The sequence below is a fragment of the Triturus cristatus genome, chromosome 6 (genome assembly GCF_964204655.1).
Source record: "Triturus cristatus chromosome 6, aTriCri1.1, whole genome shotgun sequence".
Classification (NCBI taxonomy): domain Eukaryota; kingdom Metazoa; phylum Chordata; class Amphibia; order Caudata; family Salamandridae; genus Triturus; species Triturus cristatus.
This window is the reverse complement of record NC_140589.1, coordinates 1,814,347,023-1,814,375,004: the sequence shown is the minus strand read 5'-3', so window position 1 is coordinate 1,814,375,004 and position 27,982 is coordinate 1,814,347,023. Positions and strand designations below refer to the sequence as shown.

Here is a 27,982-nt window from a genome sequence, read left to right as displayed (position 1 = left end):
CCCATAGTGTGGGATGATTTTAAAGCCACTATTTGGGGTCAAATAACTTCCATAGCGTTATCCCGGGCCTGGGAAGCCCGTTTGTTTGGAAATACCTTGACCAAGGATATTAAGTCACTCGAGAAACTAGATCAGGAACATCCCTTGGTTATTCATAAGCGACGTTTGGCTATGCTTCGAGGCCAGCTACGGGCTCATAGAAGCAATAAGGCAGAGCGAGCCTTGTTGGCATTGAAGCATAAGTATTATGATGGAGAGGATAAGGGGGGAGCAGTATTAGCGCACCGTCTATGGAAGCGGGCAGCAAAGGCACATATTGTTAAACTTAAACTGGTTGATGATGCTTGGGCTACCACCGAACCTGCTAGGCTAACAGCCTTTCATGACTATTACTCTTCTTTGTGTGCACAGGAGACTCCTAGCCCAAACCAGATTCAGGCGATCTTTGAAGAATGCAAGTGGACCCCGATAGATGGGCAACATGCACTGCTTCTCGAAGACCCACTCACATTAGACTCAGATAAAAGATCATCTGCTACGCCTTTTTAACTCCTTCACAGACACTAATGGTCCTTCCACTTCAATGGCCGTAGCTGAAATTGCACTTTTCCCCAATCCGGGTAAAGATCCCACAATGTGTTCCTCATTTCGCCCCATTGCACTCCAGAATACAGATAGAAAACTTTACACCAACATGTTGGCCAAACACCCAGACCCCCATTTGCCGTGGCTCATCGAGCCTGACCAGGATGGCTTTATCTGGCACCGACAGGACACTGATAATGTATGGTGAATAGCGCACCAGGTAGGGAAGGCCCACCGCTGGGATATACCTGCCTGCTTGTTGTCACTCGATGCTGAAAAAGCATTTGACCGAGAGGAGTGGGACTTCCTGCGAGCTGTCCTACGGAAGAAAGGGTTGGGGCCCATGATGGATTCGCAGATCATGGCGTTGTACACATCACCCCAAACCCAGGTTCGGGTCAATGGTCAACTTACGGGTCCTATACACATCCAGAGGGGTACCAGGCAGGGGTGTCCGTTATCACCTCTGCTCTTTGCACTTGTAATTGAACCTCTTGCCATACTGATCCGTCAATCGACGGACATCAGTGGCATCATTCATGGAAGAGTAGAACATAAAACAGCTCTTTTTGCGGATGACCTCCTTACATTATCAAAACAGCATACTTCTCTGCTGGCACTCCAAGCCCTACTCTAATCTTTTGAAGTTGCTTCGGGCCTTAAAATCAACCATGCAAAATCCTGTGCCTTAAATCTTACAATCCCTGTAACCGAGATCCTGGTACTTCAGTCCCTAGTTCAACACCAATGGGCTCCTCATTCCATTAGATTTCTTGGACTCAATCTAACCTCTACTCTCAGTACGTGGTCGCAAGCGAACTGGCCGGAATGTAAAACGGCAGTCATGGACGATACGAACCTGGAAATATCTGCCTAAATCGTGGCTCCGGTGTCTGAACACGGTTAAAATGTCAGTGTTGCCGAAAATATGGTACTTATTCCAAACATTGCCCACTCCTTGACAACAAAGCTAAATTCAGCACCTCCAACGTGAACTTACCACCTTGACTTGCTGGAATATTATTGGGCCTCGCACTTACGCTACATTTCAGAATGGGTTGTGTGGGAGAGTGAGAAAGCCTGGTTCCACATGGACGGGGCTGTGGCATGCCGACCCTTGACGGGAGGCTCGACCGCGTAGTGCCTACATGGCCATACCCACGAAAACCGTTTTGGAACTATGGGACAAACTTGCACTATCCAGGGCCTTACCTCCTTTCCATCCCCCAACACCTTTATTGCTCGTGATCCACACTTTCCACCAGCCCTGCAACCCCATTCCTTCCAGGCTTGGTCAGAAGGAGAATGTCGAATCCTCAGGGATCTTTTCTTGGGAGACACCTTCAAGTCTTTTGATCAATGCAAATGGGAATTTCACCTTTCTGAGGGCGCGCGACTGCAATATCTTCAGCTTTGACACTGTGTGCAATCATCGTCCGCTGTCCAAGAAGCCAGTCATCCTTTCACCCCCTTTGAATTACTGGTCCGTTCTTATGACAGATCCAGGGGGATTGATATCTCGCATGTATCAAGTGCTTCAAAATGCCCCCCTGATCATTCCACATACCTACAAGTCACAATGGCAATCCAGTAGTCCCGATGAGATCACCCCTAAACAATGGGAACAATTACGGAGCAACATACCAAGTGTCTTTCTTAGCATGCCACAGAGAGAAACCGCTTACAAAGTTATGACACAATGGTATTACACTCCCCAAAGGTTACACAAAATGTTCTCAAACTCTTCTCCTGTCTGTTGGCGTTGCACAAGCGCAATTGGGGATTTTCTTCACATTTGGTGGCATTGCCCACTTCTGGCCACCTACTGGAAGGAGATTCTAAGTCACATTAAAAAGGTTATTGGCTACCCAATACCTGAAGCATCGACCTTACTTATCCTGGGACTCAAACCTGCAAATCTCCTTGCTATGACACACGTGGATTGGCGCTTAATCTTGCACATGCTTAATGCAGCTAAACAGACAATAGCAGTGTACTGGAAGAAGACTGATGCGCCCCCAGTGACCGCATGGTTCACTCGCCTGTGGCATACCATGGCAATGGAACTTCTCTCGGATTGCTTCATCTTCGCAAGACTAAATTTGCAGACACCTGGCAACCATTGGTAGATTACGTCTGCACACTAGAACACGCCAACCTCCAGCCCCCGAAGCTTCGGGCCTTACACCTCTTTGAGGATAACATACTTCCTTCTTGCGCGGGCGGACTTTGGGGGCTGGACAGAGATTGTGTGTAATTGGTCTCCCATACTGCTCTAGACACCAACGGAGGTGACCTCCCATGGTCCTTCCTCCTCCTTCTGTTCTCTTTTCTATAGGGGTTTCCCCTCTTTCTTGGGTGACATTTTGCTTCTTCTGCTTCTCCCCTCTATCCCTTTCCGCACCAATTAGCTTCTCTGCACATGTTTAAATGTTTTTGAATTATGTATGGTGTCTTTCCATGCTTTGAGGATGTGAGATATGCAACGGTTCCGTATCTGTGCTTTAACACAAATATACCCCTTGGATCCCAACGCTGTGCTTTTTGAGAATGTTGATTTGTTTCTGTGCCTTTGCTTCGCCCATTTTCTTTCCCCCCCTTTTTCTTTTTTGGTATTATTTTTTTCTTCTTTTTTTTCTTTTTTGCTTGTTGTTGTATTTGTTTTATCTTGCAATCTCAATAAAACAGATTTACAAGCAAAACGAAATCTGGTATTGATCTGGCCCTCCAGGACCAACTTTGGAGAATCCTGAATTAAACCAACACTGAGGCCCTATGAAAGGGCTTCAATCATAAACTTAGAGCCTTTCAAATGACACTACAGCTTTAAACTGTTTGGACATCCAGGTACTTTCCTGAAAACAGGAAAAGAATTGGGGTGGTCCTGGGTTTCAAACTCAGTTTTGAACCCCAGGTAAGACCAGTGGCTAGGCCTGTGTTCTTTGGTCTCTTGTAGCTGAAATAAACCTTGTCCTACAATAAACACGCTCATCATTAAATAACTCTGGGTTCTCCCCTTTGACACATTGGTCTATGGTTATGGAATCTTGGGAGGGCTTCCCTGGGCCAGATTTTGAGGCCCGAGCTGTCTGAAATATGGCAGCCTGAGTCCAACAGCATTAACAATGAGTTTTTCACTCTTCATTGGCTTCCAGCAGCCAAGGTTCATTCCTCTATATTTAAAAGGCAGAATTCAATGCATCACGTTGTGGCAATCATTGTTCTCAAATATCTCTCGGTCCAAGTTGCATTGAAAAGCACATCAGAGGGTCTCCCTTTTTTGGGCCACAGCTGGAATTGACTATCTTTTGCTTGGTGTACGCCCAATTTTGTGCCTTGATTGATTTTGTTGATTGCAGAACTATGTGTACTTTACGCCTGCTAACGAGCAGTAAAGTGCATGTGCTCTCCTTATACACATGATGAAATTGGCATGCTCCTAATTGGCATATTTCACATACCTATAAGTCCCTAGTATATGGTACAACACTTTAGCCAGGGCCTGTAGGTTAAAAGTCACGGGTGAACTGCAGCACCTGTTGTGCCATCCACTACAGTGACAATGCAAACATGACTGCATGCCTACCATCTGTAGCCTGGCTGTGCAGTTTCAAATTTCAAATTGACCTGTCAAACTAACCGCTTTTTACAGGCCTATAATCTTTTTTCCTTTCAGAGACTAATAGTGCACCTTTAAGTAGGTTTACTGCCCATAAAGCAGGACATACAGTTTTTAAAAATATGACATGTAAATGTTTTATGTTAAACATGTCCTTACAGTGACAAGGCCCCAAAAGCTGTTTTCACTGTAGCAGGGTTGACTGTTCTATAGGAAAGCATTGGGATACAAAATTAAATGTAATAATTTTATCTCCAACTAGGACGCAGCTGCAAGTTTCCTTATTGGACTTTTTGATATACTTCTTGCATACCCAATTTACTGGTCAAGTCAGATTTATAATCACTGTAAATGTTTACTACGAAGTCAACATATGCCATGTTTTTTTTAATCTACAGTGGAGATCTGCAGGTGACAGGAAGTGGGCACTGTTCATACAGCACAGCACAGAAAGCCATTGGAAGGGATAACTTCACTCTGATTCCAGAGGGAGTGAATGGAATTGAAGAAAGAATGACCATTGTCTGGGACAAGTCTGTAGTAAGTGATTTTGTTTCTTATGTCGCAAACAGCCGCTACCAGAGCTAGGAAAGCGAAGAACTCATAACTTTGACTCAATAACTGTGATGCCTTTTATGGCATTTGGGACCCATAGTACTATGAGCTTCCCTGCAAAATGTAGTGCAAGCTGTATATGTTTTTAATAGGCTGGCATCTCTCAGGGCCAAGCAGAGGGCTCCAGAGGGGAGGGGCTGCAGGGTCTAGGCTATGGGCTTGTTCGGGACACTAAGTGGAATTTTAACTAAACAGTGACTGAAAATTACGTTGGGTCACTTGAAATTAAAGTAGCAAGCTTGAGTGAGCCGGTATTCATGTCTCTGGTTTGATGCTTAATCCCTTCTGAATAACTAACTCATGAGTCCTGTTCACCAGGGGAAAGAAGAGGTACCCGGTTTGCCTCCACTTAATGTGTGAATTGCATGGCAAATGAATGTTCTGACCTTATACCCTTTCTTGAACTTTTTTCCATAAGTACGCTCCTGTTTTGGGTGCCAAAAACCTCTAATAGGCTTGTATCTCACCTAACTTTAAACCAACGTATTGTCTGTGGGCACAATGTCTTCCTATTTATGATTAAGGCTAAGGCATCTTAACTTTTTTCTTTTTTTCTTCACATTAAAAATATTTTCCAATTATGGTAATCTGTCTCCCTAAAGCCGCTGAACATATGAGGATTTTTTTTTATCTTTTTCACATCCAATTTGCACATTTACTCCATCATTGTTTTTTGTGGAATACAGATAAGTGTGTAAATTTAATACAAAAAGCAGTTTGCACTGATTTTGAATCCTCACAAAGGTACAAATAGGTATGTGATCACCATATTCCTAAGAACCGACTTCACCCTCCTGGCAATACCTAGGATTCCTCCAAAAGCCCTAGAGGGACAATTTTTATGGCGTTGTAAGTGTTATTTAGGTTAGGAAAAATTATTTCTGAGAATAAGGATTTGCGAATTTTGATCCTGAAGCGAAATTTAGGTCTACCTGCAGACAGCTCTTAGCTGTCTGTTGCCGAAGATCTATCGTGGACAGTGCCATTACTTTTAATGGGCTTTGGGCCAGGCTTTTGCCTACAACTTGTTAACTTTCTTGCCAATTTCATGTGATTGTTTTCACTGCTATTTCCATTTCATTGTTTTCTATTTGATCACTTTCCTTCCTCTTCTTGTGTAAGTCATACCCCTGAAGCGTAGCTTCATTACCATCCTTTTGATAGGATGGCTGGTATCCTTCCAAAGATCAATTAAGGAAACTACATTTTTCTTTTTCTTTCAATACTCCAGAGGAGTGCATGGGTTCTCTTGCTCTCTCTCTTATTCTGCTTCCCCCTCAAATACCCATCTATTGCTGGATGCGAAAATGCATAAAGAACGTGCTGCCTTTTCTAAAAGAAAATCTCCTTGCTTTGCCCTGTTGTAAAGCTTACAAAGCATGCAAAATGCAGCTGTGTACCTTAATTCAAAAGCTCCAACAACTTCTCCTATGCTATGGTTCTGGTGCATTAAGCCCTTTTCCTAGGCTGTCCAGAATTCCTGGCAGGTAAATTTCAATGGCACAATTTAGGTTTTAACCAACAATATCTAGTTAATATTCCAAGAACTAAGACAGCCAGTTGTGGGGACAGAGCCAAGATATAGAACATGCTTTCCCGCTCTCTTTGATTACAACCAAATCTATTAAGTTTAAAAACGGTCTCAAAACCTTTTCGAGTATGTTTGTTGGCTGGAAATTGCAGCCAATATAGTTTGCACAGTTCAAAGAAACCCATCCGATAGTGTGCTATATATACATATTCATAGTCCTATTTATGGTCACGTGTCATCTCGTTGGGCTGCTGTACCATCACAAGCATACACAGGCATGTGTACAAATATGTAGCTGCACTTTCTTCTCTTTTTTGCCCATGCTGCACATAACTGACAAAAAGCATTTCTTTTTGCCCATGCAGAGAATCATCAGCGAAAAGCATTCACTAAGCCAACACACCTGCATCGACAGGCAAAAGGCGAGATCCATTGGCTTTGTCTTCACTTGTTGTAGTTATAAATGTAACATATGAGCACAGACTGTTGTGTGAAATTGGTCCTCTCAAAGTCCTGCTTCATGTGCATCCTTTGATTGTAAAACCATGTCTTCACTTTCTAAGTATTCTGCATGAGATTATGAAGGGACAACCTTTCATTTCCTCATTTTCCTGCCATCTTTTTCTTATTTAGTTTGTAACTGATGTTTTCTTTGATCCTTTGTTCTTGTAGTTTTCAAAGCTCGTAGCACTGCAGCATTTGTGAAATAATGTTTCCTAACAGCTGTCCACATACAAACTCATTATTGCCCTTTGTAGGATGTTTATGTCCAAAAGGAGGGTTCACAAGGACAATAAATGATGATTGTGGGTGCAGTTTCAATACACAGTGTGCACTTCAGAGTGCCTGGAAGCCCAGTTGACAAGGCCAAAGGTCGAGCAGTTGTCCTGTCCATGAAGAATACCCTAAATGTTCACACTCACTGAGTTTTTTCACAAGAGATTATTGGGAAGCTGCCAGGCCAAGAGTTATATGCAGAGATTCTTATCCACCCTAGAAATGGTTCTTAGTCCTGCAAGAAGATGACCCCACTAGGTTGACAACACCCATAATTTCTTCTGATTAGATGGACACCTGTATCTACAAGTCAGCGTTTCGCCATAGCGGAAGAGGCTTTCTCATACAAAAATGAGTGTACTCGATTGTACATTCATGAGTTACTTCTGAGTGAACAAGCTGGGAAAGTAGTAACTTAGCACACAATAAGAAATTGGGAACATCAGAATGCTCCCTTTGGCCATATTTAACATGGCTGGCCCGCAAAGGCAGCTTTATATTACTGGCCAACTCTCAACATCCCAATGTGGGCAAACAGGGGGCACTGTGATGATGATGCTAAACAGATATTTGTATCGCTCCAAGAAGTGTTGCGGCGCCGGTCATAGCAGAGAAGCACTTGAGTCTGAGCAAAAAGTCATGTTTTGAGCATCTTCTTAAAGATCTGTTCAGATCTTACAGGGTGGAGGACAACAAGAAGTTTATTCCAAGCAGGACGAGCCAGATAAGAGAAAGAACTGCCTGTCCTGGAGCGACAGATCCTTGGTACCATTGCCAAGGCAGGAGCAGCCTCTCACATGAATGTTCTGGCGACATACCCAGCTTCAACCTGCCATGGTGCTCCCTGTGCATCTTCTTATCGTTCTGCCGGAACACAGATGGCTGTCTGGGTCTTGGCGAAGAGAATCCCAATCAGCCAAAGAAAAGTTGAAAAACATAAACAACCTAATTTTACTTTTCTATGGGTGGTTGGGCTTCCCTTCACCAAAGGGAAAGGAAGGAGCCCAGTCAGCTATCTGTGTACTGGCGGCAACGCGATTAGAAGAAGGACAGGGAGCGCTGTGGGAGGAGGGAAACCATTCCGATGAGAAGCTGCTCATACTCCCACAATACCTATTTTAGGTGTGTTGGTGTGTGTGGCAGGGTTACTAATAACCATATTGCCCTTCAAAAACAGCTGTTAATTACCCCTTTCATTATGTGCCCTCATCTGTAACTTGGGTCCATAGCTATGGGGGGAGGAGTTAGAAGCAGCTATTGCCTGCAGGTATGGGCAATCACGTTGTATTACATTTACTAAAAATGTTAGCAAAGTCATTAACAAACATAGGAAAAGTCAGCGTGGTGGCAAATGGGTCATCGTTAAAATGAAATGAGTCTCAATATAAAATATAGTGAGTAACTACCAAGTAAGCTAGCCATCACCAGTTTTGAGATTCCTTACTCAGCCAATAGCACGTACAGCATATAGCAAGACACTTCAAAAACATTCTACTACAAAGTAGCCAGGAAATGCTGTTTGTGGATCAGTTGTTTAACTTTGAGACAAGACAAGTCAAGAGCAACCTCCTGTTTAACACAATTAGCAGAAAACTACATTCAGCTTTGAACTTCCTCTTATCTCTCATATCCAAGATCATGAGGAGCATCAAGTTAGGTATGGAGAGAGAGAGACAGCTTTGAACTTCCTCTTATCTCTCATATCCAAGATCAGGAGGAGCATCAAGTTAGGTATGGAGAGAGAGAGACAGCTTTGAACTTCCTCTTATCTCTCATATCCAAGATCAGGAGGAGCATCAAGTTAGGTATGGAGAGAGAGAGACAGCTTTGAACTTCCTCTTATCTCTCATATCCAAGATCAGGAGGAGCATCAAGTTAGGTATGGAGAGAGAGAGACAGCTTTGAACTTCCTCTTATCTCTCATATCCAAGATCATGAGGAGCATCAAGTTAGGTATGGAGAGAGAGAGACAGCTTTGAACTTCCTCTTATCTCTCATATCCAAGATCAGGAGGAGCATCAAGTTAGGTATGGAGAGAGAGAGACAGCTTTGAACTTCCTCTTATCTCTCATATCCAAGATCATGAGGAGCATCAAGTTAGGTATGAAGAGAGAGAGACAGCTTTGAACTTCCTCTTATCTCTCATATCCAAGATCAGGAGGAGCATCAAGTTAGGTATGGAGAGAGAGGGACATACACCCAAGTAGCTGAAATGTCAACATCTTCAACAATGATCCATTTATGATCCAGACCACCAAAAACAAACTGGTGATCTTTCATCTTGCATTCCAGTATTTTAATGTCTCTACATGGAGGTGCACTTCCCACATCTGAAGCACAAACATAATCCATCAAAGCTGATCTCATTAAGATCCTTGAACATGAACTTTGATCCTTTACTCAAGCAAACAACTTCATCCATGCTTGTCAATCAAGCTTTGGAGCAGCTGGAAGGGCAGGGACTGCACTGGTCAACACCAGGCCCAGCAAAGCAGTCCTTATTCCCCATGATTTATCTAAGGCCTGCAATATGCTGGACTGCTATCCAAATTACAACTATCGTATCAGGATAGGCTCCGCTGCCTCCTAAATACAGGTCACATTCAAGGTCCCGACCACCGTTGCTTCATAAGATTTACATGCACTGCTGACCCTTTACCACTCGTGTGCTGATGGCAACCACACCCTAGCAGTGATTTTAAAGTTGTTTTTGGGGGTAACATTACAATTTATTAAACCACACGTACCTCTACATGAAGGAAAGCTACCTGTGTATGGTAGGGTTTAAAAGAAGGATTAATGAGCTTGGAAACACAGATGTGAATGCCTTTTATTCATTGGCTGCTTGAGCAGAGCATAGCTCTGGTTAGGGTGGAACACATGTTGACAATCATGACAGCTCTGTAACACTCTTTGAATAGGGTTCCCAGATGACTCCATGTCACCAGAGGCAATATTTCCAACACCTAGGCTTTCCTTTAACATCCTCATACATTCTGGCAATAGTACTCTTGGTTCATTTAAACTGAACCAATTGGACAATCACAGCTGAAAGCAATGGTTTAGAGCCCAGATGAAAGCCTGAGCGGCGGCTGCATTTTTAAACAGATGGCCGGCAGATCTCAGAAGAAGATGTATTAACTCAGGAGTTACCTTAATGGGATTGGAGCACATGACCAGCGGCTTACATCACAACTCAACCGCAAGAGCCTTCCTAAAAGGATTGGACCTTGTGAGCTGCAGGCTGTACATGGATCTCTGCGGCTGGTGCCTGAACCCTCTAAACTGTCTCACATCGATTGAAAACTGTTATCTGCGAGGAACATGCATGCTTCTGCAGCAGGAACTTTAACCGACTGACCTATTTCGCTAGGATTGAAAGGTTGTCCCACTTCTCTTGTATGTAAAAGTCAAGGTGTGCGCGGCGGTCCTGGATAGGAACAAAACCGGCAAACATGACAAAGGAATTGCAGCCATCAATAGGGTGGTCCTTCAGTTAATATCTCCTCCAGCGTGTGCGCCAGTCAGAGGGGTTTGTTGATGGCAGAATCAGTGGCGGCTTCCAATCATAAAGCCAGCCATCTCTAGCTGAGGCCCAGAGTCATAAACAACTTCAGGTTTTCTAGATGCCTCAGAACACGCTCAACCTGTTAAAGCAAGGAGGCCTTTCACAGCTCAGGGCAGTTACCAGTCCTCATTGCAACATTAGTGTGCAAGGAGTGAGGTGCTGGCGTCAGTCAATCTGCCAGCTCTGCTCGACAGGTGAATTTAATTTTAGACTTTGTTAAAGGTCCCATTCAGTTGAAAGGCCTAAATACCCGCTAGAAGGGTACACAGCCTTCCCTGGAGACAGATCAGGATAGTGATGTACTCCCCGCCTGACACTCTTTGAAGGTGTAGAAGAACAAATTGACACAAACTGTGTTTAAACACGTGGACAACTGCACTCCTCACCAAGGATGGAAAACAGCATTTAATAAATTCAAAAAACCCAAACCATTATTCAAATATTAGGTATAAACTTTAGATGCAAAGGAAACATGGGATTCTAGGAATAATAAACTGAAAATTGTCAAAAAAGGAACTAAGTAAGTGAATAAAATGACAGAGAAGCAATTACTGGAAGAATTTAAACATTTTAAGTCATTTGCAATTACTGGAACAATTGCAGCATTTTATAACATTTGAAAGCTTTATACTTAAGTCTTTGGAATCATTTCTTGCCTCTGTTAAGGTACTAAACGGTCTTTTTGTGTTAATGTGGCCCCTCTTTGGCTCTGTGGCATTTTTATTCACGAGTCAACCCCCAAGGGCTCAATGCGCGCTTTGGATTATGTTAAATTGCTTAACTGCAGATCGCATCAGAAACAATCACGGTCACACTTCTGAGCCTGGGGGCTCATGAATTTAATTTACAATTCATTTGCGGTTCACACATTTAGAGGAAATAAGGAACCAACAGACATACGTGTCTGATGTTTGGTGGGCTGCTGCATACATTGACAGCTCTTCGTAGGGCCTCAAAGTGCTTAAATCATATAATGATGAGTTCAGGCGCTCTCTTCTAGGTGAGATAGTGAACTGAGCCCTCTCATCCACTAGACTCTGCGCTGAGATGTACCGACCTTACTATTCATATTGTTTCAGCCCCCCCTTCGATGGACTGGACTGGCAAGTGTAGTGTATGGATGAATGAATGTGGTGTTGTATAGCACAACCCTAGCTCAAAGGGATTGGAACAGTGAGTAGCTTGCTACTGATGTGAGGGTAGATGCCCTGTGTTCAGGCTGCTGGTGGGCACTCGTCCTTAGAGAGCCAAGTGGAAGTGGGATAATTGTAAGTTTCCCCGACCAAAGGGAAAACAAGTCGATGGACCATGTAGGCAGGCCCTGGTGGCCAGTGGGCACAGATTGCTTGTATGATCGCTTAGTAATACTGCATGTTCCCTATCTAATTTTGGTGCAGGATCTGTGCCATAATTTCCCACCATGTTTTAATCTTGATTCAGGCAATAACTCTCAGTGATACCCGGCTGAGGAATCATGGGCTGATGAGAATGAGGGCCTATCTGGTGGCAACAAAAACAGCGATGAGGGGGCTTTTTTAGTTGTTTGAGAAGTCTATTCCAACATTGACTCCACAGGCAGAAAAACTTTGATCTGACTTTTTGACAAATTTTTTACCTTATTTTGGGTCTCATTTAGGGTCCTCCAAAGTCTGTGAAAACGTGGCCAATATCCCATCCGACATATAACACGTGCCATAGGCTATAATGCACTTGTAATACGGTACATGGGACATCTGTCACATTTGTTACAGAGTATCACATTCACCAAACTGTAAATGAGGCCTTTAATCTGGGATTTTGGTAAACTGTCCATCTGCAGAGCTGGTGATCTATCCCAGTTTTAAGCCCCAGAGACGCGTAGAGTGGTACCCCCTTAAGGCAGATGACGCAAAATCCAACTTTATAGAGATAATCTGGTCCTGACCCAAGACCCTTTTTTCTAACCTCATCGAGACAATTATATATGTCAGTTCAGGTCTCAGCTTGACACCTGACTGTCCAACTTTCTGCAGACAGACATATTCTTTCTGGATAATTCCTGTATAGTGTATTGCAGTAGACTATGAGGGTAAATGGTCTTCGGGCCCACGGAAACTGCCCAAGATTCACTGGGGATGAAATAGTATGTATGCCAGAGTTTGTGTAAAAAGAAATCCTTTTCCAACTAGCTGGTTCATTATAGGGACATTTACCCAAGGTACATCCAAGATGTATAACTTTCTCCTGAGGTATTATACACATATATCACTGTTGTTTTCTCGTTCATCGCCTCCTGTTTGCTCGGCCTCTGGATTAATTATTGACATGTTTTCATTGTATTCAATTCCAACCAGCTGCCCCTCAGCCAAGATTGTGTTTGTGAGAGGCAGTGTGCTGCGGTGTGTCCTGAATAGGCCTGGGCGAAGCGCTACGCTCGCGTAGTTTGCGAAGTTCGCGCTACTTCGCGCTACGCGAACTGCACGTAGCACAGTGCGAACACGCGTAGCGTAGTGTTGCGTAGTGCTGCGGTCATTTTTTGCTTGCTCGCGGTCCTCAACGTCAAGTTGGCGACCGCGAGCAAGCAAAATGACATCCTGGCGAGACTTTTTCCTTGTTCGCGATCGTGAGCATGGAAAATAAACCTCCCGGCGAGATTCCCAACGCGAGAAGGTCAGGTTTCTCATTGCGAGGGGTCGCGTATGCTCGTGACCGCTCGCGATGAGAAACTACCAGTTCGCGTTGAGAAAGCTGCAGCTCGAGTAAAAATCTACTCGAGCAGCAGAAAACTACAGCTCGCACTGTGCAAGATGCCATTTTCAATGATTGCACAGTGCCGGTTGCTTGTCCGCACTGTGCAATCATTGAAAACAACATCTTGCACAGTGCGAACATGTTACTTCGCAGTTCGCGAAGTGCTACGCGTAGCTCGCGTAGTGCGAACTTCACTTTGCGTAGCTTCGCGAAGTGCTACTTCGCGAACTACGCCCACCCTTAGTCCTGAATAGCGAATCATCAACATCAATGGGATAGAATAGCGAGGTCAGGATATCGAAAATACAAAATCAACAGGTTAGTTAGTAGAGTTGTACCATATCTAACTCCACATATTTGCACGTAGACATTTACATACATATATGTGCCTACACGGACATATAACTTCAAGGTACAGAGATGTGGAATTAATAATAGTAAATCTATACTACTCTATATGCCTTACCTTTCGATATGTTGTCCCTCAATATTCTGTCGTCGATATCAGTATGCCACAATATTGTCGCCGCTGCGATTCAGTAGTACAATCCTGTGCCGCTAGTTTTCCATATTCCTCTCACATGTAACGCTGAGACGTAAAGCCGACTTTCATCGGCATGGAACTAGAGAGTCAAGCAAACCTCCTTAATGTTGTAAAGTAAAGGGATTATGTTAGGATTGTAAAGCGCTGATGTCAAAAATTACCTTTGAGGGATATCAAAACCCACATTCTAAAATTCGGCCAAAAAATAAAAATCCTAACCGATGGTTTCGGATCAACAAGGAATTTACTGAAGTTATCAAAAATGCTGTGTTCTGTTTTCCCAATGACAGACAGTCCAGATAATTACATCTAATGACCCACAATGTAAAAGACATGGGTACGTCCAGCCAGAGCCAGCTTTAGCATTGGTGGTGCCCAGTGCATCAATCTTTATTAGAGCCCGCGATGACCGCCATCTCCTCGGATTTCCTCACTCCCACCCTGCAACAGTGCCCTGAATCTCTCCAAAGCCCCCGTCTCACATGCATGTCATTGGTTTTATTGCTCTTCTCATATCAGTGTTGGGTGTCAGAACAATTTACATCACAAACACATTATACAGAGACAGTGAATCATGCAAATGTGTAAATCAGCCTAGAGGGAATGTTACCGAACACACCGAGGACTACAAGATGTAGGAGTCGCGTTACCCATACTGGTAATCGGTAGATTTTCAGTGCTTGGTGTACTGAAGCACAAACTCAAGATTTAAAACGTAACACAATGGTTGGTATTGGTTTACTAATAAGAATGTATTACAACCCAAATTAACCCTTTTAAACAACATTTGGATAATGAAAGACTGGGAAAAAACATAAGGTTCCAGTACTATGCCTTGCAGTTTGCATGCAGCTCTTTGATGACAGCTCACAGGTCACTGTGCTATATTAGGATTGTAAATTACAAACTGCAATTAGCAAAAGAATCTCTGTGACGAAAACAGTAACCCACTGAGCTATCCACACAAAATACAGTTATCTGCTCTGCATGGTACTTGTTCTTTGCGGCAGGCACATTAACGCTCTGAGCTACTTTATGATGAGTCAAAACTGTCCCTAGACAAAACTCTGATTGCTCTTCCCCCAGAGTTATATTGACATTTGTATTGTTGTAGGAAAACTGCCTGACACACAAGGAAATCTGCAGCGGTGCTTTTAGACCCATAAGTTATTTCTAAACACAGCTACCCCCAAAGTCAACACCAGGTGGCCCTGAGTCCAGCAATACCTCCCTGAGTACATTGTCCCAGATTGAAATCTAGACAAGTACTGTTATTGCTATACAAATGCTTTTGAAGGATAATACAGTCCTAACGTTTCACAAACATGCTGGAGTACACAAAAACATGTAAGAGACTGGTGCTATGCACACTGGCAAATGGTCCAGATGGTACATCACATGATGGTGTTCCCCAGAACAGCCTTATATGTATCACTCTGAGGAATAGAGAATCCCCTGACTCACTCATAGAAGACAAAAGACCATGTGCTCCAGTGTTTCACTGTGCAGGTTCTGGGCATTGGATAGTGCACTGTTTATGCCCTGGGTGGGAGCTGACCTCTCTTCTGCAAGTTTGCCAGGAGGCTAGGCATAAGAAACAGATTTAGGATTTTAGATTTACCCATTCCCTTAAAGTATCTCAAGTGAGGAAATTGGTGGTTGACCTTCTCACTATAGACACTAATGGGGACTATTTATGAAAATGTCACGTAGTGCAGCACAACAAGCCACCTAGCTGCTCTTCACGACGTGACAGGGAAAGGGCAGGAATGCACCGTATTCAAGGCAATACGGCGCATTCCTGCCTTTTTCTCTGCACTGATGCCCTTTTGGCAGCGTAGCACTAACGCAGGCACTCTTGTACCAAGGTGCAAGGGTTCCTGCATTGCATGTAGGATAGTTTTTGAGCAGGAAGGGCCATCGTCCGGCACAAAAACAATCCTGAGGAGCATATTCCTCTATCTATGTGTACTGAAGGATGAACAGATATATTCCTCCTCATTACGCCTCTCCTGGGAAGGCGTATCTTTTGGGCGCAATCTGGGAATGCGTCAAAAACCATGGGAGTTGTGTGGAAATACCCACGCAAAGCCCATGAAATGCCTTCCCAGAGTAAGGTAACGCATAATTCTGACTTAAGGTTTGCGTCACTCTTGCTCCACGTTGCATGGAGTAATCCAGCTCCTGAATGTATGTTTGCGTCACTCTTGCCCCACGTTGCAAGGAGTAATCCAGCTCCTGAATGTATGCAGTGTTCTCAGACAGAATGCCATCCACTTCCTTAAGACCAGGAGGTACACCAGTCTAGGGAAGCCATGGATAGCATCTTGAGATCGAGTAAAAGGCAAGCATATAGTCAATGAGTGATAGGAGAAGTAGCTGGTTACAGAATGTTGCTACATTGGGATGTAATGTTGTTTAAAGAGGTGTATCTTCAACTCTTTCTTAAATTGCAGTAGCATGCAGGTGGCCCTTGTGGATACGGGGATGTTGTTCTTGATCCTGGGTCCACAGATGCAAAAGGCCTGCTGTCTGTTTTATTTTTAACTTCTTCGTCTCCAGTTTGATGGTGAGCTGGCTGTGGGTGTGCTAAGAGCCACTGGATATGGCGAGCTTGTCCATAAGAAAAGTAGAATTGCAGGTCATGTTGGCTTTGTAAATGATGCAGATAGTTTTGAAGATGGTCTAGGCTGGTAACGGGAGTCAATGGGGTTCCAACAGGATAGGGGTAATGTGATCATATTTTTTCCGGCCTTGAATGAGATGTGCTGCGAAATGTATGATGCCTTTAAGAAATGCCGATGTGGAGTCTGGGAGACAGCGGAGCAGTGTGTTACCATCATCCAGACACAAGAGTACAAGGGAGTGACGGGACCGAATGAACGGGCAGGACAACAGACTTAGAGAAGGCTTTATTTTATGGAGCACCCGTCTCTTTCGTGAGGCCAGTATAGGGATGAAATATAACTGCAGTAAGGTCTCTGTCTTGGTTTCGGTTCTTCAAGCTTTTCCCTTGGTTACCTCCGGTGTCCTCCCTCCGGTTTTCTTACGTCGTGGTATGGGATTGGCGTAAAGGTGTTCTGAGGAGTCCGAAGAACAAACTGGAGAAAACATGGATGAGTGCTCATGAAGGTTCGTGTAGTAGGGAAGGGGAGTGAAGGAACAAACCCATGCAAGTGACGCACTCTAGTATGAGGAGTGATAGTGCAGGGGTGGGGAATCAACCAACACAAGGACCGGTATGGGGCTAGGCACATTTAACCGTCCGGTCTCTCCCGCCTCCCTACCCAGCCCGCGAACCTCTCTCGTACCTGTGTTAGCCACGCTCTTCCTGGAGCGTGGCTAGGTGAAGCGCGTTCCTGATCTTCACACTTTCGGCGGCCACTCCTCTGCTCGGCATCCTTTTCGTCTGCTTCTGTTCTCCTTCTCGCTCTGCGTTCTCTGTCTCTCGCTCCTCTCTTCCTTCGGTGTCAGAACACACACTCTTCCAGATCTCGTCCTCTCTTGTTGGTCCGCCGGCCGTGAGGCCGTCTCTGGGGGCGGGGTCTTTGGCAGCAATGTTCCAATTAAAGGGACCTGGTCCTGTTTCTGCCAGCGTCCCGTAGGTAACTTGCGGTGGACCGAACCATTCGTCCTGTGGTGGGGAAACAAGAGGCGCGGTGACATCTTGAACCTCCCACCAGACCCTTGTTGAGTTCAGTCCCCCCCTTGGAATCCCGGCCCCGTGACAAAGGGCTTGAACAGTAGTTCTGAAGTCTCATTCTGGAAAAATTGATTTTCTTTTTTTAGAAGATGGAGCTGGTACCAGGCATTTTTGTTAATGTTTTCTTTGAGGATGATGTTGCTGTCCAAGGTGAATCCAAGTGATTTGGCATTCACTGAAACTTGAGGTCGAAGTAATCATGGTTAATGTCGTTGAGCCACGTTTTTATTATTTCTTGTTTGTTTTTCTTGACAAGGCATTCTGTCTTGGTTGGGTTGAGCTTCAGGAAGGCTAAACTGATCACAAAGGCAATCACGTGCCAGTTTGGTTATTATTGGGGTGGAAATGTCCCCTGCATGATGCCCAGTTGTGTTAAACTGCAAGTGTCTGTTTTCCTCAAGTTTGGATTTTGGTCCCCGCCTAGACCTGACCTTGACTTATGAGAGGTTCTGAACTTTTTCTGGACCTGGAGGGGTGCACCAAGCAATGCCCTTCATAGCGACAGCTGGGCCACTGTACTTCTCACATGTGTCATGTGTGTAGTGCAGTGGTGGGATTATATTGGGTTTTGTAGTGAATATAGTATGAGTAGGCCTTTTAGCTGTGTCATGTGAGTGAGAGCCCACTGGCCAACTCTCCCAAAGTTCCGCTGCTTACAGTGAACCTGAAAGCCTAGCACCAAGAGCCTATGCACTCAATCATGAGTGTGTACTAGTGGACTGGTGTGCAGTATCTGGGTTCATGGGTGAACCAGATGACACAGGCCTTTGGATTTTATTTTGGAAGCCCTTAACTGCTCATGAGCAGACAATAGAAGTGAGGTTGCTTCACCAGCCAGTAGAAGAGTAATGCCGACATCCTGAGAATGGACAGAACTGAGACACTGAAGTGGGAAAGAGGAGACATGTTTTCATTTAGAAATTCAATTAGGTATCTTCAAATACAGAGAGCTGCTGATTAGTCTTTCTGGAACTACCATCTGGTCGATGGCAGTGGTGAAGGGTGGGAACACAGTATCTGTGGTCAAGGTGGTAGTGAAGGGGAGCAGCGCTTTATCTCTGTTCCTGATCAGTGTCAGATGTGGGTGTTAACAGTCAAGGAGCAGACTGCTCATACTTCTTTGTGCCGTAGTTCTGGATGCACCTACCTGGAGACAACCCAGCTGTACGGAGCATCACTTAAGACAAAGGCTGAGTGCGGAAGACAGCCTGTGAAGGACACATGAAAAGGGAGACAACCCAAACTGGTTCTGAAAAGGCAGATTGAGAATCCAAATACCTTGCCTGCTAACTCAGTATAGGGGGCCGAATCAACAATTACCTGACGCCACCGACACCGGTCACATCTTGCTGCACTCTTCCTGGGCTGCTCACGCTGTTGGTCTCCCCCGCCGCCATCGTTACCGCTGGCCGCTGTGGGGGGAGACTACAGCTCCCAGAGTTCCCGGTACCACTTCCTGGTGGCCACGAGCTGCGCGCCCGGAGGCGCATAAATTGCTGAGGCTCCCTCGGTGGAGCGGGGGCCGAATCAACACTTACCTGACGCCGCCGACACCGGTCACATCTTGCTGCACTCTTCCTGGGCTGCTCACGCTGTTGGTCTCTCCCGCCGCCATCGTTACCGCTGGCCGCTGTGGGGGGAGACTACAGCTCCCAGAGTTCCCGGTACCACTTCCTGGTGGCCACGAGCTGCGCGCCCGGAGGCGCATAAATTGCTGAGGCTCCCTCGGTGGAGCGGGGGCCGAATCAACACTTACCTGACGCCACCGACACCGGTCACATCTTGCTGCACTCTTCCTGGGCTGCTCACGCTGTTGGTCTCTCCCGCCGCCATCGTTACCGCTGGCCGCTGTGGGGGGAGACTACAGCTCCCAGAGTTCCCGGTACCACTTCCTGGTGGCCACGAGCTGCGCGCCCGGAGGCGCATAAATTGCTGAGGCTCCATCGGTGGAGCGGGGGCCGAATCAACACTTACCTGACGCCGCCGACACCGGTCACATCTTGCTGCACTCTTCCTGGGCTGCTCACGCTGTTGGTCTCTCCCGCCGCCATCGTTACCGCTGGCCGCTGTGGGGGGAGACTACAGCTCCCAGAGTTCCCGGTACCACTTCCTGGTGGCCACGAGCTGCGCGCCCGGAGGCGCATAAATTGCTGAGGCTCCCTCCGCGTCGCGGGACGCGCGCGGGCGGCGGCGGGCTAAGCCCGGGCAAAGGGCGGGTCGTTGTGCGGCCGTTAGGAGGCCGGAAGAGGTCGGGTCGGGCCACCCCCCTAAATCAAGGTTTTCTAAAATTGATCGTTGCTACGTTGATGACGTGAGTTGTATCAAGGTTTTATCCAGTTGAACAATCGCTGTACCAGGGTTGCTGTCCCGTTATAGTACTGTAACAACTTGCGATTGAAATGAGATAGGTATTCTTTTAACTTTTTGTGTTCTCTACTGGTGTGTAGAGATACGATTTTTAAACAGTACTGATTTCTTACTATCAATACTAGAGACTAACACATTTGTATTGAGACTCAGAATGGCCACAAAGAACTCCACCTTGGACAACTATTTTGTCAAAATGGTGAGCAAGATAAATAACGACCGAAGAAAATCACTGGGGAAGGATTCTACTCCGGACCTCACCACTTCTATAGATACTGATATTGAAAGTGATCTTACTATGTTGGATTTACCCAGTATTGATACTTCTCGTACTGAAACCTTAGCTACCACTTCTTTAGATCACGAAGTATCTACTCAAGCACCGTTAGAGTTACCTAGTGAACCTGTGTCACCTCATTCCCCCTTTAAGAGACCTGTAAGGAAATGTAGGAAAACCCTAACTAAGTGGGGAAATGCCCACCCCAAGTTGAAGTTGGACCAAAGACATAGAAATATTGTGACTGCTACTGATAACACAGCTAGCAAGGGTGATGGGAACGATAACCTTTTGGGACACATTGCCAAGATTTTTGAGGCAAAATTAGACCTCATAACTAAACCTCTCATGGAAAAAATTGATTCTCTATCCATGGAGGTTTCTAGCCTATTTGAGGCAAAATTAGATCTGGTGACCAAACCCCTTTTGGAAAAAATTGATTTCTTATCTACGGAGGTATCTAGGTTGGGCGGTCTCTTAGAGGATAAGAGGAAAGATCAGACTGCAACAACTCCTGAGTCAGAAATATATTCAATTGATCAGGCACAACCGGCCATAATCAGAAGGAAAAGCCCATTCAAATCTTTACCCAGGGAGATATGTCATCCAGTTGGTTGTACCACTCAGTCAAATGTAGCTCCACCTAGTGAGAGGACCACTACTCCTGGATATAGACCAAATCATATTAATCTCCTGCCCGATTGTGAACCTTATGTTGTAGTCCTTTCAAATGTCCCACCCCTAGATCCGACAGTATCAAATCATCGGGAGGAATCCCACGATTCTCTTAAACGGAAATCAATTGCTTGGTTACATAAAAACTGTGGTTTTCCCCCACTCCTCTCTGATGACATTCTGTCTACTAGAAGGGTATCCTGGATTGGTAACGCAAGAAAAAGATGTAAGGGGGATTGCATAATTATTAATTTTAGACACCCCCAGCACGCTGCGACCGTCCTTCTAAGAGCAGCATCCCGGGATATAGGGGAGTTTGATGTGGGTGTGCATTCTTTGGGGTATTTCTATAGGCATTTGACCAGAGTACCACAATTACCTAACAATCGCAGACCCATGCTCAATAGCAGAGGCATAAACTTTATCATCCCAACTGAAAATAGATTCTCAGCATTGAGCATGTTAGATCAAAATGACTGACTTTTACATCTAAATGAATCAAGCACAGACACACGAATAGACAATCAGATATGGGGTTCAGGCGTGAATGTTGAACAATTGGGTTCAAATCTTACAATACCAACATGCCCCGGTGATACTGTGTTAGACAAGTTGGGAAATAAGATTTTATCTTCCTATCCTACAACGAGTGAGGCAGCTAGTTCGGGGGTCATAGACAAGTATTATATAATGTCCATGGAGGGAAAGGATGATATTGAAGTTGCTAATCAAGCTAATAAGGTAAATCCTTTAGTCATACCTGAGGTCAATACAGGGAATGACATCATATTAGTAGGCCCAGCTTCACCACACATAAAAGAGGACCCATGTATCAGATTGTTATCTTGGTATATAGCTGGGTTAGCTAAGAATTTAATGGATGTGATATGGTCCTCATACGTAGAGGATTATGATATCATATTCTTACAGGAGACATGGATGGTGGAAATTCCCCATAGGTTGGGTTGTAAAACATATAGTTCTAATGCAACACCATCTAATAGAGGTAGAGCATCAGGGGGATTGGTTATTTGGGTTAAAGTGTCTCTAGAAATAGAGGCTAGCCAGATATCCATTTCCCCTCCAGACCTACTTGGCATTAAAATTCTTACCAGAATGAAAGAAATCATTTACTTAATAAATATATACAATAGACCATATCCATCTCATAAGGAATCTAAAACGATAGAACTCCTGGATTCCTTTTTAGATACACTGGGAGATAATGCAAAGGTATTAGTTGGCGGGGATTTTAATTGTAAATATGAGCCTGTTTCGGGCATGGAAAAAATATTCGATGAACAAGACGCCGTTAATGATATTTTACCCTTAGAGTCAGTGGGCTCAGTTAATAACACCGTAGCCGTTTTACAAATTTTGCAATTGACTGTGGCGCACGACTTAAGGGCTTGCAACGGCCGTTTCTGTTCGGATAGACCAGCAGCTCCGACTTATTTCAAGGGAACTTACAGATCACACATAGACTTTATAATGGCATCCCGGAACGTATGGGAATTAATAGCAGATTTTAAGGTAGACCAAAGGACAGAGAGTGATCACTTCCCTCTCCAACTATGGTTAGATCCTCACCCATTTATTACTAGACTTGACGAAGAAATGTTACCAACATCATCTACTGGGGAGTTACAAATATCAAACAATAGACGTGCGGTAAGATGGCCATACATTTTGGGGTCGGAAAAAACATTGGAAAACATCTACAATGTCTTCTCTGAAATTATGGGAACACCCCAGCTACCTTTAGTGGGTACTCAGGGTGTTCTTGATTTACATTATAAGTTGTTGGATGCTTTAACTCCACTACTGAGTAAAACTTATAAACAAGACAGTAATAGGGAAGGGAATCCTCTCAAGATGGTGAATCCATGGTATAATAAAGATTGCCGACAAGCTAAATTAAGGCTGATTCAGGCAGTAAAATCTGGTAATCGTCTAGATATAAAAAACGGAGGATTAACTTATAACAAAACCATGGACCAAGCAAAAAAATCCTGGGATGAAACTATTTGGGAGGATCTCTTAAATGCAACTAAGCAGCGTGACCAAAGCACGTTCTGGAACTTAATTGCCAAGGGGAATAAGAAGGGTAGATCAACTAAGGATATTTTCCTAGATGAAAATACATGGTGTGATCATTTTACCAAGCTTTACGCCAATAAAAAGAAGAGTTTGTCCCTCAAGGACCCCGAGATAGACTTAGGAACGAGTAATGCTCTTTTACACTTCAGTTTAGAAGAATCCATTCAGGCCTTGCAGGCCGTGAAAACGAGCAAAGCTCCTGGTCCCGACAAAATTCCCGGCGATTTACTAAAACATGATGTAGAAGTGTGGGGACCATACATAAACTTCCTGTGTAATTCGATTGCTGCTGGTACACCTATCCCTGACTCCTGGAAAGGGGCTGAAATAATAACAATTTTTAAAAAAGGAGACCGTTATGATCCTAGTAATTACCGCCCAATTAGTTTAATTGACATTTTACAAAAGATTTTTGCCAGACATATTTTAAACAGGCTTTTAGATTGGACTGAAGAGACTAAAATATTGACTAAATATCAAGCTGGTTTTAGATCCAAAATTAGTACTATCGATCAAGTATTTAGGTTTATGTGCATCTGTTGGAAGTACATAAACCTAAGAAAGGGTAGTCTATATGTGGCGTTTGTGGATCTTAGGGCCGCCTTTGACCTTGTTCTGCGTAAATTGCTGTGGTCTACACTTAAGAACATGGCGGTCCCAGGGGAATTACTTAAAGAACTCATCAGGCTTCACACGGGGAATTTTGCTAAAATCAGATGGGGAAAGAATGGTGAAATCTCAAGGGCTATTCCCGTAGACCGTGGTGTGCGCCAAGGATGCGTGTTAGCCCCAACACTCTTTTCCCTATATGTTAATGATATACCAAGTTATCTGAGTAACTGCGTGCATGATTCCCCAAAACTAGGTGGTGAAGCGGTTACGGCATTATTATTTGCCGACGATACTATCCTTATTTCCCAAACACCGAGAGCAGTGCTTAATTTGTAAAATATGAAGTGCAGGTGCTCAAATGTTTGTCGGAGGCCACACCCACTTTTTTTCTGGCTCCACCCACTCCCTCCACTGGCTCCACCCACTTACTCTATTAGCTCCACCCACATCTTCAACTGGCACTGCTAAAAGTCAAATATAATACCTGTTCTAAATTTCAGAAAGGGAGCCTTCCTCAGAGTAAGGTTTTGATAGGAGGTTCCCCGTGAACCATTTAAAAAAAGATTAAAGCAAAAGTGCATTTAAAGCATAATTTTGGAATAAATTAGCTAAAACCACTAATGCATTGAAAAGGAACAATTTCAGTGCTCTGTGTGCTGATTTGGGGAAAGGACAATACTGGAGGTAGGGCATGCCATTTTTAACAGAGTCTATGAGTTCAAAGATACAACTTTGACATAGCTTAAGTTTAAGTGACAAAATAAAACAAAATGTTGTGAAAACACTAGTCCAAACAGATAAACTGAATAAAATCATGCAATACACTTGAATGAGTCAGCCTCTGTCACTTTCAGTGGCCGAAGGGGTATGGGGTTAAGGTTAATCAGTATAGTGGAGTATAAATGTGAAGGTGCATGGATGTCTAGGGGAACTTTTCCAGACTGAAGATCTTGTAGGCCTGCAAAGTGGTGGAAGTCCTATCCCTCATGACGAGGGGGAGCGTCACTGAAAGCCTTGGACCTGGGAGCTTTAGTTTTAATCCCTGAAGTGCCCAGGGCCAAGTGTCTATCAGTGACAAAGTAGTGTGGGGTCAGCAAATCTCACTGACCACATCCACTCTGTTACGAGTAAGGGACTGCACCCTCCTCTCATTGGTTGACTCATAGCAAGGTCAGCCAATGAAAGGAGGCGACAATGCCAATTGCCAGGAACCAACAAAGCTTCACCAATGGGGGTCACTTTTATTGTGGTCCCCGGGCCTATTTTTTGTCCCAGTCAAACCCTGGTAGGGGCGTAGCTATCAGTAGTGCAACAGGTGCCGTGACACTGGCGTCGGAAGGCATGAACGGCCCACTGCACACCAAATAGCAGACTTTTTTTTAGGGATTGTGTGTCCCAATTTTCTTGTCTGCAGCACACTGGCAGGTGTCTCTATCCCCTCCCAAAGTTTTATTTTTATTTTAGCTCTGATTATGTCTGTTTCTTTTGATTGGAGTGGAAATAATACGGTATGATTCACAAGCGTTTCACTTTTTTTGGTCATATTTATCCTCCTGTGTTTCATGATGCCCAGAGGGTTTATATTCGCCCTGATTTACAAGTGTTTCGTGGGTGGCAAGGCAACTCACATATGGCCTGATTTGATATGTTTTATGAGGAGTGAAAGAGCTTGTATTTGGCGTCAGAGTTGGTGCTTCACGTGTGGCAAGGAGGCTCACGTATAGTCTGATTTACGATTGTTTAATGATAAAGGCGTTAAAGGAAAGCAGAGGTGACATATCATGGTTGGTGGAGTTACACACACATATACTAACTTTTCTTCAATTTTCCAAGAAACTATTCCTCCTAAAATTGGATACATAGGATGCGGACTGTCATTTCTCGAAATGTGACAATGGTGTTTTCAAGAAACGACTGGTGCAAAGTAAAAGTATAGTGGATTAAGCTCTGTAAATGCTATTTCACAACTTTCCATGAAAAAGAGCGTACCACACATCGCCATAACACAATTTCTGTTCAATATGCTAAAAAAATCCCCATTTAAAGGTTGGCAGTGTTTCGAACACTCTTCAGCAAACAGAATCAGTATCGAAAAGCGCTATGGCTTCAGGCCACAATAGGGTGACCAACTGGCATGGGTGCAAATTCAGGACGGTAAGTTTAAAAATTCAGGACAGAGGGTCAAAATTCAGGACAAAAATTCAGGACAGAAGGTCAAAATTCAGAACAAAACTTTGTGAAAAAGGTACGTTTTACAGACACACCAGAGGAAGTTGCTCAATACTATAATAGTAAGTAAATAGACAACCACTTAAGTACAAGTCAAAATAAATTTATACGAGGTTGAGAAAATCGTGCACTTCACAATTATTTGGTATGTGTGCAGCTTTGAGCAACTGTGCAGGTCTTTTTGTGGTATTTCATATGATAATTTACATTCTGTCATCCATTAATTCTTTCATCCATCATTCAGTCTTTCACCATTCATTCTGTCCTTCCATCTGTGTGCCCATCCATATCCAAACCTTTTCAATCATTTACAAACCTATCCATTATCTAGCCTTCCATCCATCATTTCACTCATCCATCCCTTCATCCACCCACCCTTTCATTCATCCATCCATCATCCATCCATCCTTTCACCGAATCCATCCTTTCACTCATCCATCTACTCTTCCACTCATGCATCCAATCACTAATCCATCCAACCATTTACCCTTTCACCCAAGCCATCCTTTCACTCATCCATTTAGTCTTCCACCCATTCACTCATCCATCCAACCATTTACCCTTTTACCCATTGAACCATCCTTTCACTTACTCATCCATCCACCCAGTCACTCATCTGTCCACCCTTTCACTCATCCATCCATCCAACTCTCTACCCTCCCTTTCATTCATTATGCATCGTTCACCCATCCATTCTGCCAATCATTCATCCATGCTTTCACTCATCCATCCATCCTCCCTTTCTCTCGCCATGCCCCTTTCACTTAGCCACCCATCCTTTCTGCCACATTTTACCTATACACCCACCCACTCATCCACCCATCAAGTTGCAGACAGAAGAGGCTCATCAAGAACTTCACCCTCGCTGTAGTTCCTAAAGCAAGGGGTGGGGTGGGGTGGGGGAGATTCACTATGCACCTTCACATAGGCAATCTGAAAACTTGAAAGTCATGCATGATGCAAAGTGCCAGGACGTGAGGTGACTGTGACATTGTGTTGTTTCCAGGGCTTTACGTGGGATAAAAAAGTCGGGGTCTCTCCAGGGGGTGTGTCTGATTTAATTAAGCGCTTGGCTTAAAACACGTAAGCTAAAAATATGTGCTGAGCATAGTGCGCCGCCCGACTGGTATTTTGCTGTTTCTGTCATTGCATCCAGTAACTTTAGACTTTCAGCAAGCCATGAGTATTGGCTTTGTCAATGGATGTTAGTTGCATAAAATCAATTAAAAAAAAGCAGCAACTATGGCTTTGTTGTAAATAATATTAACAATGCTTTAGCTCTGAAATGATGAGACTGTGAAAGAACTATAATATCTTCTTCTAAACTTTTTTACTTTGCACACTGTAATTGTGGTACTTCTCTTCTACATATTCTTTGTGTTTGCCTGCTTGGTGTAACTTTCCCTTCTGCTGCAATAGTATTTTGGAAGAAAGCCTGGTAAAGAAAAGGGTCTGGGTCACGGTAATCCTACAGTTTGTGTGCTGTGTCCCCTTCAGTGCACCAGGGCCCATTTGAAACCAGAGCTAATCCCAATTCCTCATTTTGGAGGTCAAGACTGAATGAAGTGCAACATGTCGCCCGAAAAATGTTGTACACTGTTTCACTGGTGCTTAGTAAATGCTCAGCTCACAACACCTAGATTTGTGTGAGAATCAAAATGGGGTTTAAAGTTATGAAATTTCAAGTCAGCCTTGTACTTCTGTAGGCTATTTTGACTAGTGTTCAATGTAAATGTAAATGTCGTCCATCTAACCTTAAGGGAATGCCCTGCCCCAGGGGGAGACTGGAGGAGGCCCCCACATGCTTTCACAGCCCAGACTGGCCAATTGTCATTCTGGATGTGGCAGTCAGCCGCATACAGAATGACAATGGGCGGGGTGGGGCTGCTCTTGTGCTTCACAGATGAGTGCAAGGCGCCCCATCAAGGGGGCTGAGGCCTCTCACAGGGAACTCTTCCGTTTCCTGCAAGGCCCAAAATTTCAGACAAAAGGCGTCCGTAAAAAGGATCCTCACGGACAACGGACGTGAGGTCCAATTTACGGACGGTTG

The 27,982-nt window shown here is 44.3% G+C and overlaps 1 protein-coding gene across 1 annotated transcript in view; it reads left to right on the top strand.

Annotated features, from left to right (window-relative positions):
• Positions 1-27,982, top strand: part of LOC146822078 (dihydropyrimidinase-related protein 1-like) — a 234,961-nt gene that overhangs the window by 156,781 nt on the left and 50,198 nt on the right. The window contains exon 11 of the mRNA XM_085613175.1: positions 4,603-4,744. Within this exon, the coding sequence (XP_085469301.1) occupies positions 4,603-4,744 (142 nt within the window). The remainder of the gene's footprint in view (positions 1-4,602; positions 4,745-27,982) is intronic.